Below are 13064 nucleotides of genomic sequence, written 5' to 3' on the forward strand. Positions count from 1 at the left end.
GCACCTCTGCAAAAGCAGGGTCATCAGGGCATGTAATCCTTTGCAGGGCAGCCTCAGCCAACCCTGAGCATAGCATACAGGGGAGGTTCCAAGGGACAGGGCCAGAGGCACACGGGGGCTGCTGGCTCACTGCCCCCAGGAAGAGACAGAGAGTGCTGTCTACAGCAGGTAAGCTCACTGTGGGCAGGAGCCTCCTCTGTCTTGAACACTGCTCCATCTCCAAGACCTTGCTGCACCTGGCTCACAGGGGTTCAGTAAATGCTCATCAGATACACACTGGTGAGCGGCAGGGTTTGGGCACCGGTGGGCATTCCTGCGGCACCTTCCAGAGCCCCCTCCCCAGCCCTCTGATACCTGCAGGTCCCCCCAAGCCCTGCGGCACTGCCCTCCCTGAGCCCCACCAGGGCAGGGGCGGTGTTGGAGCAGCCCCGCCCAGGGCTCTGTTTATCCGCTCTCTCCGGAAGACAGCGCAGCTGGGCGGGGAGGCGGTGGCTGAGCAGAGACACCTGGCGCAGGAAGGGGTGGTGGGCGGGGCGCTCAAAAGATGGGACAAAGAGAGCTGAGGTTGTGGGTGGAGGCACACACCTCCCGCCAGGTGCAGCTGAAGAGCAGAAGAGAGAGGGGGCAGGAGAGGGGCGGCAGAGAGCCAGTCAGAGCGCTACAGCCGTTCCCCGCCTCGCCCTCAGCGACAACTCCCCAGACCAGTCAGTCACCTGACAGAGGCGAGAGTAGCTAGAGGCCTGTGGGCGGAGGTCGGCGCTCAGCCACCGGCCTGGACTTCCATTACCTCCATCCATGAACGCACCTGCCATCCCGGTGCTGCCGTCAAACTCCAACCCACCTAGCTCAACGTGCCCACACCTGCCCTGGGAGGAAGGAACCAGAGGCTCCAGACCACAGCCAAGCAGCCCCTTGGGCACCCCGTAAACCATCCCACCAGAGTGCTTGGGGTAAAGAGACCCGGACCGCCGTACAGCCCCGGGATCCAGCCCGCGCCTCCCACCTGGCGCACCCCAAAGGTCCCTGCTGAGGTCACGCCCCCCTGCAACAGGCCGGGGCTCCGGCCAATCGCCGGCCGCCCCCACCCCACCGGCCCCGCCCCGCCCCGCCCCAGCCCGCGCCTACCATCTTTCCGGTAGAAGGCGATCTCCACTTTGCGCTCCTCCGCGCCCAGCAGGGCCTGCGCGATCTGCGCGGCGGCACGGCGCTGCGTGCGCGGCCCGTGCAGGAAGTCGCAGGTGCACGGTCGCTGCATCACCTCGGCCCGCGAGTAGCCGCACAGCTCGCAGAAGCCGTCGTTGCAGTAGATGACAGCGCAGTTCTCTACCCGAGCGTTGGCGATGATGAACTTGCGGCCTGGGGGGCGGGGATAAGCAGGCACGTGAGCAGGGACCCCTGCCCCCCAGGGTTCCCAGCCCTTCCCCGCCTTCTCTTGTCCTACACAGTTGCCCGCCCGGGGACTCCCCGTCCCAGGAAGCACAGCGGGCCTGGGGTCCCCAGCAGGGGACGAACGCAGCTGTGCCCCGACACAGGTGCCTCGGCCGGCCCGGCCCGGCGGCGCGCCCCCTCCCCCGCCCGGCCCGCGGGCTGGCTGCGTGGCTTCCCCCAGGCGGACTGCCAGCGGCCCGCCGCCCCCTCCGCGCCCGGGGCCGAGGCCAGCCTTGGGCGGGTGTCAGCAACGCGTGTCAGCAGCCGCGGCGGAGGGATAAACACTGGGCCTGGAGAGGGAGCCTGAGAAGGGCCAGAGATGGCGGCCAGCATTCCCTTTGCACCGCTCCGGCTTCTCTTCCTGACCCCCGCTCCCTAGACTGGGGGGGCGCTCCCTGGGCACTCCTTACCCCGGGGACCCCTAGGAAATCACTCCCCCAAGTATCTGCGGACCCTGCCAGGTCAGTACTTCCTGGGACTTCTGCGACCCCTCCAAGGGCAGTCAGGAGCTGGGGAGTGGGCGCGTCAAAGAGGATGAGGGAAGAAGTAGCACGTGAGCACCTACGATCCTTTCTCTCATTTAATACTCTGACAACCCCATCGTTATCCTCGTTTTGTAGATGAAGAAACTGAGACTCAGAAGAAGTTCTTGCCCTCATCTTGCAGCTTGTAAAAGATAGAGCCCGCTTTCGAACCTAGGTCTGGCAGAAGGTGAGGAATAAGCGGAGGGTCACGGGCGGAGGCCCAAGGTCACAGGGAGCAAGGAGAGGGACCTGCAGCTCCAAACCCTGGCAACACCCGGAGCCCAGCCTGGCCTGAGAGAGCGGCCACTTGTAAACAGACCCATGAAAGAGGCTCTCCAGGGATGTGAGGCCTTCCTCAGTTCGGCCCCATCAAGGGGAGGCCCCAATGGACCCACTGCAGCTAGACTTGGCTCATTCCCTCCACACGTGCCCCAAGGGCCAGGCTGGTGGGTGAGCAGCAGACGGGCGGCAGCCCCAGCTTGTGCCAGGAGAGGTGCTCTGAGGATAAGAGGTTTTTATAAACACAGAAGTTTCCGGCCACTTTGGCCTTTAATGCTGGGGCTTTGGGTAGCAGTCGGAAGTCTGCCCTCCCCCTTCCTAGTGGGCATAGCCCTCAGGCTGCAGCCCTGGGCAATCACATGCACAAGGCCCAGGCTGCTGCATCAGGATCTGGCCTCCTCCTGCCTTCCTCCCCCTCCCTTACCCTGGCCTCCAGGAAATTACTTTTTTGAAGTTGGGTCATCTTTAGGTCAGTTCCCCGGACCCCCCAAAACTCTCAGGCAGCCATCAGCCCGAGAAGGCAGGGCTCCCTGTCACAGGAAAAGACTCCTGACTGAGCCTCCATCTCCACCTGAGCCGAGGCAGTCCCGAGGAGCAGCCACATACCAGCCACGTACGCACCATCTTCAGAGAGGAAAAACCACCTGGGCCCCGCTCCCAGGCCTGGAGAGGAGAGTGAGTTTCTTCGAAGGCAGGCCCCACCCCCACCCCCACCCCACCACCCCGCCTCCTTCCCTGAGCTCCTAGAATAAGCGAGACAGAAGGGACCTCAAAGGCCCCTTTGGCCGCCCCCTCCTTCCCAGATGCGGAAGAGAGTCACTCAAGGTCACGCAGCAGTCAGTGGCAAGGTGGGGCCAGAAGGCAGGCCCCCAGCTTCCAGCCTAGAGAGCCTCCCGGACCCTGTGGGAGTGAAAGCCCCGGCCTCACTGCCCTCCACCACTGCGGTCCCCTCCCCCCTCAGGATCATCCTGTTCCTCTGCTTCAGACAGTGCTGCCCGGCGCAGTGACCCCTCCCTTCCCCCACCACGGTCACAAGCACACGTTGTCCTGTGCTCACAGGGTCATGGGCAAGGAATGTCACCCCCTCCCAGGGCCCTTGGCAGTCACACCCACCAGGGCACATGCAGCCTTGGGGACAGACACACGCATGCCAGGAGGGTGCAAATACCCACACACAGAACATTCACCTAGCCTGGGACACTTCTGGAAGGCTCCCCTACCAGGCCAGCATTAGGGCTGCTGTAGTCCCCATAAAGGGGCTCAGGACAGGAAAAGCAACAACATAGGGTCATCGCATGGAGTCTGTTAGGCCCCCAAAGGCCAGCTTCAGCCCTGGCTCCCTCTCACCCCAGGGCCCAGAGTTCCCAGCCTTGTCAAAGATACCTCCCCACCGCCCATGCAGGGTCAAACGCATGGGTGACACACAGACACCCCACACACACACAAGAGCATGTTAGGCACTGAGCCTACCTACATGCTTGGCTTTCGGTCTCGGGCAACACAGTCTGGACGGGCACATGCACGGTACTCTTCGGGGCCCACAGTTTGGGCCATATACATTCTCCCGTTCTTGCATCCACACAGCCCCATTCACATCCAGGCACCCAGAGTTAAGGATACCTGCACACTTCCATCCCACCGCCCTTCCCTGCACACTCAGGTTGTCATATACACACACTCCCCGATCCCGGAAACCTAAGCGGAGCTTCCTGCCGCGCTCCCCAACACCAGGCCCCTTGGCCCCAAGCCCACGGCCCCCAGCACCAAGCCTTGCCCCCGCGACCCCTGGCCAGCGCCTTGGGGTCACCAGCCCCCATAGACTCACTAGCAGGACGCACACGGCCCGGGCACGCCCCCCCATTCACACTCTGGAGAGCTCGGCCCGCCCCCAGAGCCCCCTCCCCGCCGGCCCCCTCCCCCACTCACTCTGGCCCTCAAACTTGCGGATGATGGTGTCCAGGAAGGTGTTCTGCGGCGCGACGTGGCCCCTCCGCACCGGCATCCTGAGCCCATGGGCGGGCCGGGCGGACCCCCACCCACCCCGGCCCGGCCCGGCCCAACACAGGCTTCGGGTGGCCCGGCCCGGCCGTGGTCCCCGCACCCCGCGGCCAGGCAGAGCACGGGCGGGGCCCGGACTGGGGTGCGGGCGCGGGGTCTCCGCTCGGCGCCGGCTCCGGACCGCGGGCCCGGCCTGGAGCTGCCTGAGCTCGGGCCGCCCGGCCGCCCGCACACCTGTCTGCCGGCCCCAGCCGAGCCGCGGGCCCCGCTCCGCCGCGTCTCCGCGCTGCGCTCCGCCTGCCCGAGCGCCGGGCTCCCGGCTCCCGCCCGCTGCGCCGACAGCCGCTCCGGCGCCCGCGGCTGGGGCTGCGCCTGCTACTCGGCCCGGCCGCGGAAGGGTTAACGCGGCGCGCGCCCCTCGGGCTCCGGCCCCCGCCTCCCGGCTCCCTCCCGCCCGCCGCGCGCCCGCAGCGCCGCCCTCTCCCCCCACACAACCCGCGCGCCCGCCCTTCCCATTGGCTGAGCCAAGCCGAGGGCTCCCCCCACCCCAGCCCCTCGCTCAGCCCAGGAGCCCCCGGGACTCGCGCGCCCCAAGAGGGGGAAGGGACCCTTAGGTAGGGGAACCGTGAGGACAGGTGCGACGGCCGGCCTTGAGGCGGCCAAGGAGGAGCCTGGGGATTCCGCCCCCGCCCCGCTCCCCCCCCCGCCCCCGCTGGAAGGACCGAGGGACCTGACTTGAAGGGAGAGGGCCGGCCCCTTATGCCCTGGTCCCCCACCACGCCGAGCACGGGCTCCTACACACAGCTTGCGCTCAGTGCCCGCTGCAGATGACACGGGCGCGGCCTGGGCCCTGGGAAGACGAGCCCAGGGTCAGGGGAGACCCGAGAAATGTGAAGGGCAAGACAATCTGGAGGCCTAAGGCCACCGAGATTTGAAATAAGGGTGGGTGAGATTTAGGAGTGGCACGCACCCAGAGCAGGGGCGCCCGCCACCCAACACACACACACACACACACACACACAGACCCCTCCCTGGGGTTACTCCAGGCCCTCCAGCCCAGAGCGCGACATTCTGACAGGAGTTTCGGCCTCCTAGCCTCGGGATCAAAGAGAGGCCTCTGAACGCGAGGTTCCAGCCTGGGGATCCCCTTGTGCGAAAGGCCCGCCCTCCCTCTGCTGAGCAGGGCCAGCGGTGCAGGCCCAATCGGCGGGCTCGGGGCCCTGCGGCGCTGCGGCGGCCCAGCCCCTCGGAAAACCCTGGCCTAGCCGCAGGCCCCTCCCCGCGGCCGGCTGGCTCACTCCAGCTACAGCTCCCTTATTTAGGCAAGGAGGCCTGAGGATGCTCAAGGGCAGGCAGGGTGTCTGCCTGCCGCCTGCCCACCGCCTGCCTGGGTCTGACTGAGGGTCTCCGGGGCGCAGTGTCCCCGGCCTGAGCAGCCAGGCAGGGCCTCAGGACGGCCAGGGCCGGCAGGCGAGTGTTGACAGCTGAGCTGGCCGGTGGGGCGTAATCAGCAACTGAGCTGCCCTCCGCGGGTCCCCTCCCCTGCAGCCCAGATCAGAGACCGGCCAGATGGATGGGGCCATGTGGGGGCCCCTGAGGGTTTGCAGCTGCCTCTGTCCTTGGAGCAAGGGGGTGGGTCTTGTCACCAGGGAGAACCATCCTGGGATGTCGGGGGGGGGGGGGGGAGGGGAGGAACAAAGGGCAGAGAAGGAAGCAGAGTCTGTCAAGAGAAAGGCCCAGGGGAACGGGTCTTGGTGAGACCACCCTACCCAGACTTTCACCTTCCACCCAGGAGCAAAAAGAGGCAAACCCTGGGGCCAGATGGGGCCACTGGCCAGCAGATGACACCCCTTTTTAATTTGCTGGTGGGTGGGCAGTGACTCAGGGAGGCAGCCAGTGGGAGAGAAGGGGGTGGCTCCACCAGCTGATGCTAAAAAAGACCAGAGGCTCTTATCTGTACAGTCATCCCCTGGGCCCTCTCCACCTCCGGCAGCTTCCTCACTCACACTTCAAGATGCCCGAGGCCTTCTGTGGCACGGACTCCCCTTCCTCTGTGACCCGGCATCAGGCACATCAACCCATCTGGGTACTGGGGGGAGCCTAGGTGATGACTGGTCCAGCTCCTCCCCCGCCCCGGGACCACCCCCTGGATGCTGCTTTGCCTGCACTAAGTCCAGCGCGATTAACCTACGACTGGGGCGTCTTCCCCTCCAGGTCAAGGGATTGAGAGAGTGAGAAGGGGCCTGCGGTGAGGATGGGCATGGGAAGAGAGGCAGTGGAGAGGGGCATCTCATCTAGCCTGGCCAGCCGTCCACACTGAGTTTCCCATGTTCCTAGGACAGGCCTCTGCTCTTATCCCTCGGGAGGATGAAGGAATCAGAGGGACCACTGATCCTCCCAATAGAGAGGCGATTGGACACAGAGTAGCCCTCGTCCTGTGTATTCCCTCTCTCACTCTCTCTCTCTCTCTCTCTCTCTCTCTCTCTTGCACACACAAGCACCTCAGAAGTCAGAACTGAATGCAGATTTCTGCCTTCCTGGAGGCTGAGGAGAGAGCCTGAAGGCAGCCTCATGGAGCCGCTCCCACAGCCAAGACTGGGACGAGGAAGAGAGACTGTGAGATGGGGATGAGCTCTCCCAAAGGCATCCTCCGTGGGGCCACAGGTACCAGCCCCCAAGAGGTAACGGCAACAGAGGAGCTGATAGAGAAGCCTCCCTGCCACCCCTCCCCACCTCCGCTAACCTCAGATCGCTCAGAGAGAGGAAAGTGCCCAACCTTAATCCCCTGAGCCGCCAGAACCCGCCCCACCCCCACTGGGGCTCAGTGAGCCATTTGCAGGCATCTGTCCTAGAATAGAGCTGCCCCCACCCGGCCTGTGATGTGACTGTGGCCTGTGACGGGACTGTGCTGAGAGGCAGCGAGCGGCTGTACCAACTGCGAGACCCAGAGGCACTTCCCAGCTCCTAGAAACAGACAGTTTAGGGAGAAAAGTCTTTGGAAAACATCCTGCCCACCCCACTCTCCACTCCTGCTCAGTCTGAGGTATCCTGTCCTGGGAGGTGAAAAGGGATTGAAGCCTGCCCCTGCCCGTGTACCCCCAAGGGACGGGCCAGGCAAGATGCAGCCAGAATGGGGCCCAAGAGAGCAAGTGACAATCACAGGGGACCAGGAAGCAGTTCCAGTCAGGTGGGTGCAGGAAAGACAGCTCATGGAACGGCTCCTCAGAAACCCCATGGGGAAGAACATGGAACCATCCCTCGCTGTTCCAGGGGGAGGCTTAGACAGCACAGCGGGGCCTGTTTTTCTGTGTGACTGGGTCCTGAGAAGGAAGATGTGCTCAGAAATGAACTGGGGTTGGAGGAGAAGATCAAAAGAAACAGCATGTTTCCCTCCAGAAGTGGGTGCTCAGGGCTTGCTGAGAGCAAGAAGAGAGGGAGGGAGGGAGGGAGGGACCCACCACAAAGCCCTGGCCAGGAGCCAGAGCTCTGGCCATTCTTGGCCACCTGCAGCTCCACGTGCAGTGATCCTGTCAACTCCCAGCCATAACCAAGGTCTTCTCCCACCCGCCTGATACCCTCCATGGATGGGGCCTTTCCCCTGCCGTGGTAATATCCAAAGAAGCAAGTAAGGCACTGGAGAACACCTAACTTTCAATTCTGGTTCTGCTACTAGTCACATCAACAGATGTTTCCTGGGGGCCTCCTATGTACTGGGCCCTATGCCAGATGCTGTGAGGGACAGGAGGGACAAGCCAGGTTCCCTCCTCCAGGGATTCACAGAATACTGAAGCTCGAGAGAGGTGGCATGCAGACAGAAGCTGTGCAATCTGAGGTAAGTGCCGTGGGAGTGCGAGGAGGTGTCGATTACCTTCAGCTGGAGGAGTCGGGGAGGGGGGCCTTGTGAGGGGACAAGGTTTCAGAGCGAAGGTCCTTGAAGGTTGAGGTGAGACGGGCAGAAGCACTGCAGGGGCGGGGACAACATGAACAAAGGCATGGAGAGCGGAGAATGGAGATCAGATCTGGGGACAAAACAGTTCGGTGTGTCGGTGAGTGACAGGCTGGAGCCACGAGCAGAGGGCTGGAGGAGTATGGATTTCCTTCTGTGTGCAAAGGAACAGTGGCGGCAGCTGAAATGTATTGTCCTTGAATATAGAAATCATGTCTGTCTTTGTACAGATCCTAGCATATGGTCAGTATCTAATAAAGGTCTATTGAATTAATGAAATGTGTATGATAGTTTGGAGAGACTGAGGCAGATATAAGGTGTTTCAATCATCCCAACCCTCGATGACTTAAATCAATGACAGCATTTATTTTGCTCATGGGTCTGCCATTTTGGCCGGTTCCACCAGGACCACTTGTGTCTGCTCCACTCAACTTGGGACTGAAAGGCTCATTCACTCAACATTTGGTGGCTGATGCTGGCTGTCAGCTGGGCTGTCAGGACTGGGGCCAGAATGCCTACATGAAGCCTTTCCTCGTGGCTGCCTGGCTTCCTCACAGCGTGGTGGCTGGGTTCCAAGGGCAAGTGTCCCAAGAGAGGTCCAGGCAGCAGCTGTACCACCTTTAATAACAAGCTACAAAGTCACACAAAATAACTTCTGCCGTAATCGTGGCCCATCAGATTCAACGAGAGGAACATAGACCCCTACTTCTCAATGGAGGAGTGTCACTGACATAAGAAAAACATGTGCAATGTGATCTATTGGCGTGAGCATCTTGGAAAAATATAATCAGCTACGTGAAGCTGTGCAGTAGTCCAGGGAGAGATGTGGAAGACATGAACGAGGTCAGAGGTGATGGAAACAGGCCCGTTTGCTGGGTCACTGTAGGAGGATCGCTAAATCTCACTTTCCTTACCTGTAAAATGAGGAGACCAAACAAGCTGATCTCTGAGATCCCTTCCAGCCCCAGCAGTGAGTGATTCTTTAATTCTACACAACCACATCCTCCACCCATCAGCTGACCCTCCATTTCCCCTCAATACCCGCCTCCACCTCCACCTCCTGCCTTTGTTCTCTGATCGAGGTGCCCTTGAGGCCAATGGTTACTCCACAGATAGGACCCTGGTCCATCCTACATGTCTATTTCAGACTAAAAATCAGTGGAGTGAGAGACACCTTAAGGGCAGGTGAGAAGACCCGCAGACCCATCCATCTTCCACTCCTGCTGTGTGCTCCTCACTGGAGGGTCTCTTGAGAATAGACAGACATATGGCACGGACTCCACCATAATCTAACTGGGGAGAGAGAACCAATGGGCATGAAGTGTCATGAAAACGATCTGGTGTGACACTGTGCTGCTGACAGTATGTGCAAGGGAGTCCAGAGGAGGGAGGGCTCTGAGTGTGCTGGGGCAACCAGGAGGGCTTCCTGGGAATACTGGGCCCTCCTGGATTGTAAGGGTTTTCTCAGGCACAGAGGAAAGGAGTGAACATCTTCATAAAACAAGCTCCCATAGGAGTCAGGTGTTGAGTTCTCACATCCATCTACTTACCCCCAAATGACAAAGAGGAGGGGCCAGTTTAAGTTTACTCTGCCTGAGAGCTTAATAGCCATCTGTCCCTTTGATTTAAGGGTGGGGCTCAGCCTTCTCAGACACAAGAAGGGACTTAAGCGAGGCTCCAAAACGCAGCAAGTAGCAGAAGCTCCAGAATTATTATATAGGTACAGATGAGGAGGGGCAACCTGATTATAAAGTAGGGGGGGGAGAGGGACTAGGACACTTGTCTGGGGGCTGAATTTTTCATATATTCTTTTAAAATAAGTATTTGCAAAGCACCTACTATGTACCTGACACTGTTGTAGGATATAGTTGTGGTGGGTGGTGGTGGTTAAATAATGCCCTCAGTTTGCAACACAAGTGCAGTTTTGACATAGATTGGGGGGTTATTTTAGAGTGTCTTTGAGAGACTGAAAAAAATTATGGAGCAAACCACGCTTTGGTGCCACTCCGCCAGGAAAGCTGGCCTGGCAGGCGATCCCAAGCGCTCTTGGCTGCCCAGGAGCTCTGTCTCTGTCCAAGGTGCTGAAAGCCCTCCATGCCAGGCTCAGCAGGAAACGAGGGGAGGGCAGCTCAGGTGACCAAGACTGGGGCTCTCCTCCAGACACAGTGAATTATAGACAGTCACCCCAAACCATGAAAATGCTCCTGGAACTGGACAGCAGCTCCAGGAGGAAGCATATGGTGAAGCAAGGGCTGGCTTTGCCACTCGGTGCTGGGAAGCTTCAAGTCTCTCTTCCAAACGTCCAGAATGTGCCTTCCTCCCTCACCTCCACACAAGTCATCAAGGAAAAGCTATGAATCCGCCTCTGACCTTTACGCCTGCAACTCCTTCCCTTGAAGGCTTCTGTTGCTTTTATGAAATATCAGAGCCAGAAAGAAACACTTTCATATTTTAGATGAGAAAACAGATTCGGACCAGTACAGGCCCTTCCTCAAGGTTGTGCTACAAGTGAGAAACAGAAGCAGGCCCCCCAGTTCTCAGTCAAGTGATTTCCCCATCGCATACACCAGGCCAGGTCAGGGATCATATACCACATAGAACAAGAGCTAAAAGAAATTGAGAATTCAAGATGTGTGTGTGTGTGTGTGTGTGTGTGTGTGAGAGAGAGAGAGAGAGAGAGAGAGAGAGAGAAGATACAAGACCCAGAGAGCTCTAGATACAGAGGTGGCTATGTCAGCTCTCCAGAACTATTCCTTGTTCATTCTGCTAAACTCATCAGGCAGAATTTAGAGCCTACCCCAGCTTGGGTGGGAGGGATGAGCTTGGGAAAGCTAACCCAACACTAGCTCCGTATCCTGAAGGGTATCCATTCCACCCCATGAATCATCAGCCAACATGAAGGACCAGAGAAGAGAACTCACATCCAACCAGGTCTCTCACTCCGTCATCTCCCCAATCTACTCACAAACAATTATCCATCACTTTCTATGTGTCCCATGCTGTGAGGGACCCCTAGAGAAATACATGGCATACAACCCAGCCCCTGGGCCTTAAAAAGTTTGCAATTAGTTGGGAAGAAAAGATGCTTACACGTGAATAGACAATATTACAAGAGCCAAATACAAATAACGGCAGCCAGTAAGATGAGCCACATGGTCCTAGACCCCAAATGCCACGTAATGGTTCAGACAATGAACGCTTTGACTTCAGAACAGGTTGAGATCAGGCTGGAAAGGGAAGGAAAGGCTTCACAAAGGAGCAGGGCTTGAGGAGGATTTGGCTGAGCTGAGAACAGCGGTCAGGACACTTCATCTCTGTCCCCGTGAAGCACATCAGTCCAGCGTGGGGCCTTCTTATAGGAAGATAAAGCTGGTGAGGGTGCGAACGTGACAGCAGGGGCCAATCATGGGGCAGGGGCCCAGAATGTCCAGGAAGCCAGGATTCTGTCTTTCTCCCCTGGGGAAGGAAAAGAAAAGGGCTTGGAGCGCTTCCCCTCTGGATTCACAAGGCAGAACACCATCTAAATCAGGCTCCTCTAAATCAGAGGTGGACCAATTCCTGCAGCAGCCTAGACTAGAATTAAGGAAGCCAGACAACAGAATGAGGACCCAGGAAAGCCCCAGATCACCGTCGACAGCAAATATACCAGGAATGGCTCGTTTGCTGGTCACTGGGGGTCAGGGGGCTTATAATCTGGTTGGGAGGATAGGAAAAAAGATAACACAATGACTGAAGGTGTATCAGGGTTTGGAATCAGGGTCTCTCTATCTCACAAATCAGTAGCAGTGATATAAAGTCTTCTCCGCCCACACTGGTTTGGAGAGAGTGCCTGTCCCCGCCCCGGGCACCTGAGAGGCAGGGGGAAGGGATTCTGCCCAGCCAATCTCCAGTGACGGTTGCTACGGAATTTCCATGCTGGGCACACTTGTTGCTCAAAGCCTTAGTTCCCGAGAGACCCAGCACCACAGCAAACCACACCAGCAAACTGGGCCAGACTGAGGGATTGAAGGAGAGGAGGAGAGGGGAAGGGGGTAGGGCCCGTCAGACTGATCCCTGACACCCATGGCCTTCTACATAGGGCCCCCATGGCCTGACATAGGGGCCCCCATGGCCATCAACCGAGAAGCCTCAGCCTGACCCCAAAAACTCCTCATTTTCACTCTGGATCCCGGGAACAAAGGGCATTTTCAAGTCCCCAAGGGTGTGAAAACATTTATGTCCACCCTGATGTTCTTGGTCCAAATTAGCTTTGGAAGGTCAGGGACCAGAAGGAGAGGCAGGTCACAGACTGAGCCCCAGGTCACACTGCCCAAGGGTACACGCACACGCAGACACACATACACACGTACATACACCCTCAGATATACACACACATCCATACACAATCACAAATACTCACACACACACACACACACACACACATGCACAGAATCCACTCAGGGCCGCAGTTCAGAAGCAAGAGTCTAAACCTCAAGAAGAATCAAGGCCTGGAGGCACCAGGGTTCCTTCAGGAAGTTAGTGCCCTCCCCCCAGGAGCTCCCAGAGGTCGACGGTCACTGTCACTCCCAGGGCAAGGTCTTGGGATTCTCCCATGACTTTCTTACCAGTCTGAGAGCAAGGAAGCAGAAGTCTCCAGAACAGGGCCGATGTGCCCTAGGGAGCCCACCTGTGGGATGGGGTGGCATCTACAAGCACCCTAACCCTAACCACGAGTCCCCAGCAGCTGCCAGAACTGCGTCCTCTCACGGGAGCCAGGGGGCACCTGCTGCCCACACCCCGGGCCCCGCTGGACGTGCTCCCTGCGCTTTCAACTCACCACACCCCTGGGGTCTGCGCAGAAGCAGGGGGGCTCCCCAGGGAAGGTCTGGGGGTGGGCTGGTCAGGGTCAT

At 59.2% G+C, this 13064-nt stretch overlaps 1 protein-coding gene across 1 annotated transcript in view; it reads right to left on the reverse strand.

The window, feature by feature from the left end:
* KCNH2 (potassium voltage-gated channel subfamily H member 2) overlaps positions 1 to 4233 on the reverse strand; it is a gene marked incomplete at its 5' end in the record, with an annotated part of 33343 nt that extends 29110 nt beyond the window's left edge. Inside the window, 2 exons of the mRNA XM_081244207.1 lie at positions 1126 to 1356; positions 4158 to 4233. Coding sequence (XP_081100333.1) covers positions 1126 to 1356; positions 4158 to 4233 — 307 coding nt within the window. The remainder of the gene's footprint in view (positions 1 to 1125; positions 1357 to 4157) is intronic.
* Positions 4234 to 13064: the final 8831 nt, after the last annotated feature.

The sequence above is a fragment of the Mesoplodon bidens genome (genome assembly GCF_964165515.1).
Source record: "Mesoplodon bidens genome assembly, chromosome: 9".
Taxonomy (NCBI): domain Eukaryota; kingdom Metazoa; phylum Chordata; class Mammalia; order Artiodactyla; family Ziphiidae; genus Mesoplodon; species Mesoplodon bidens.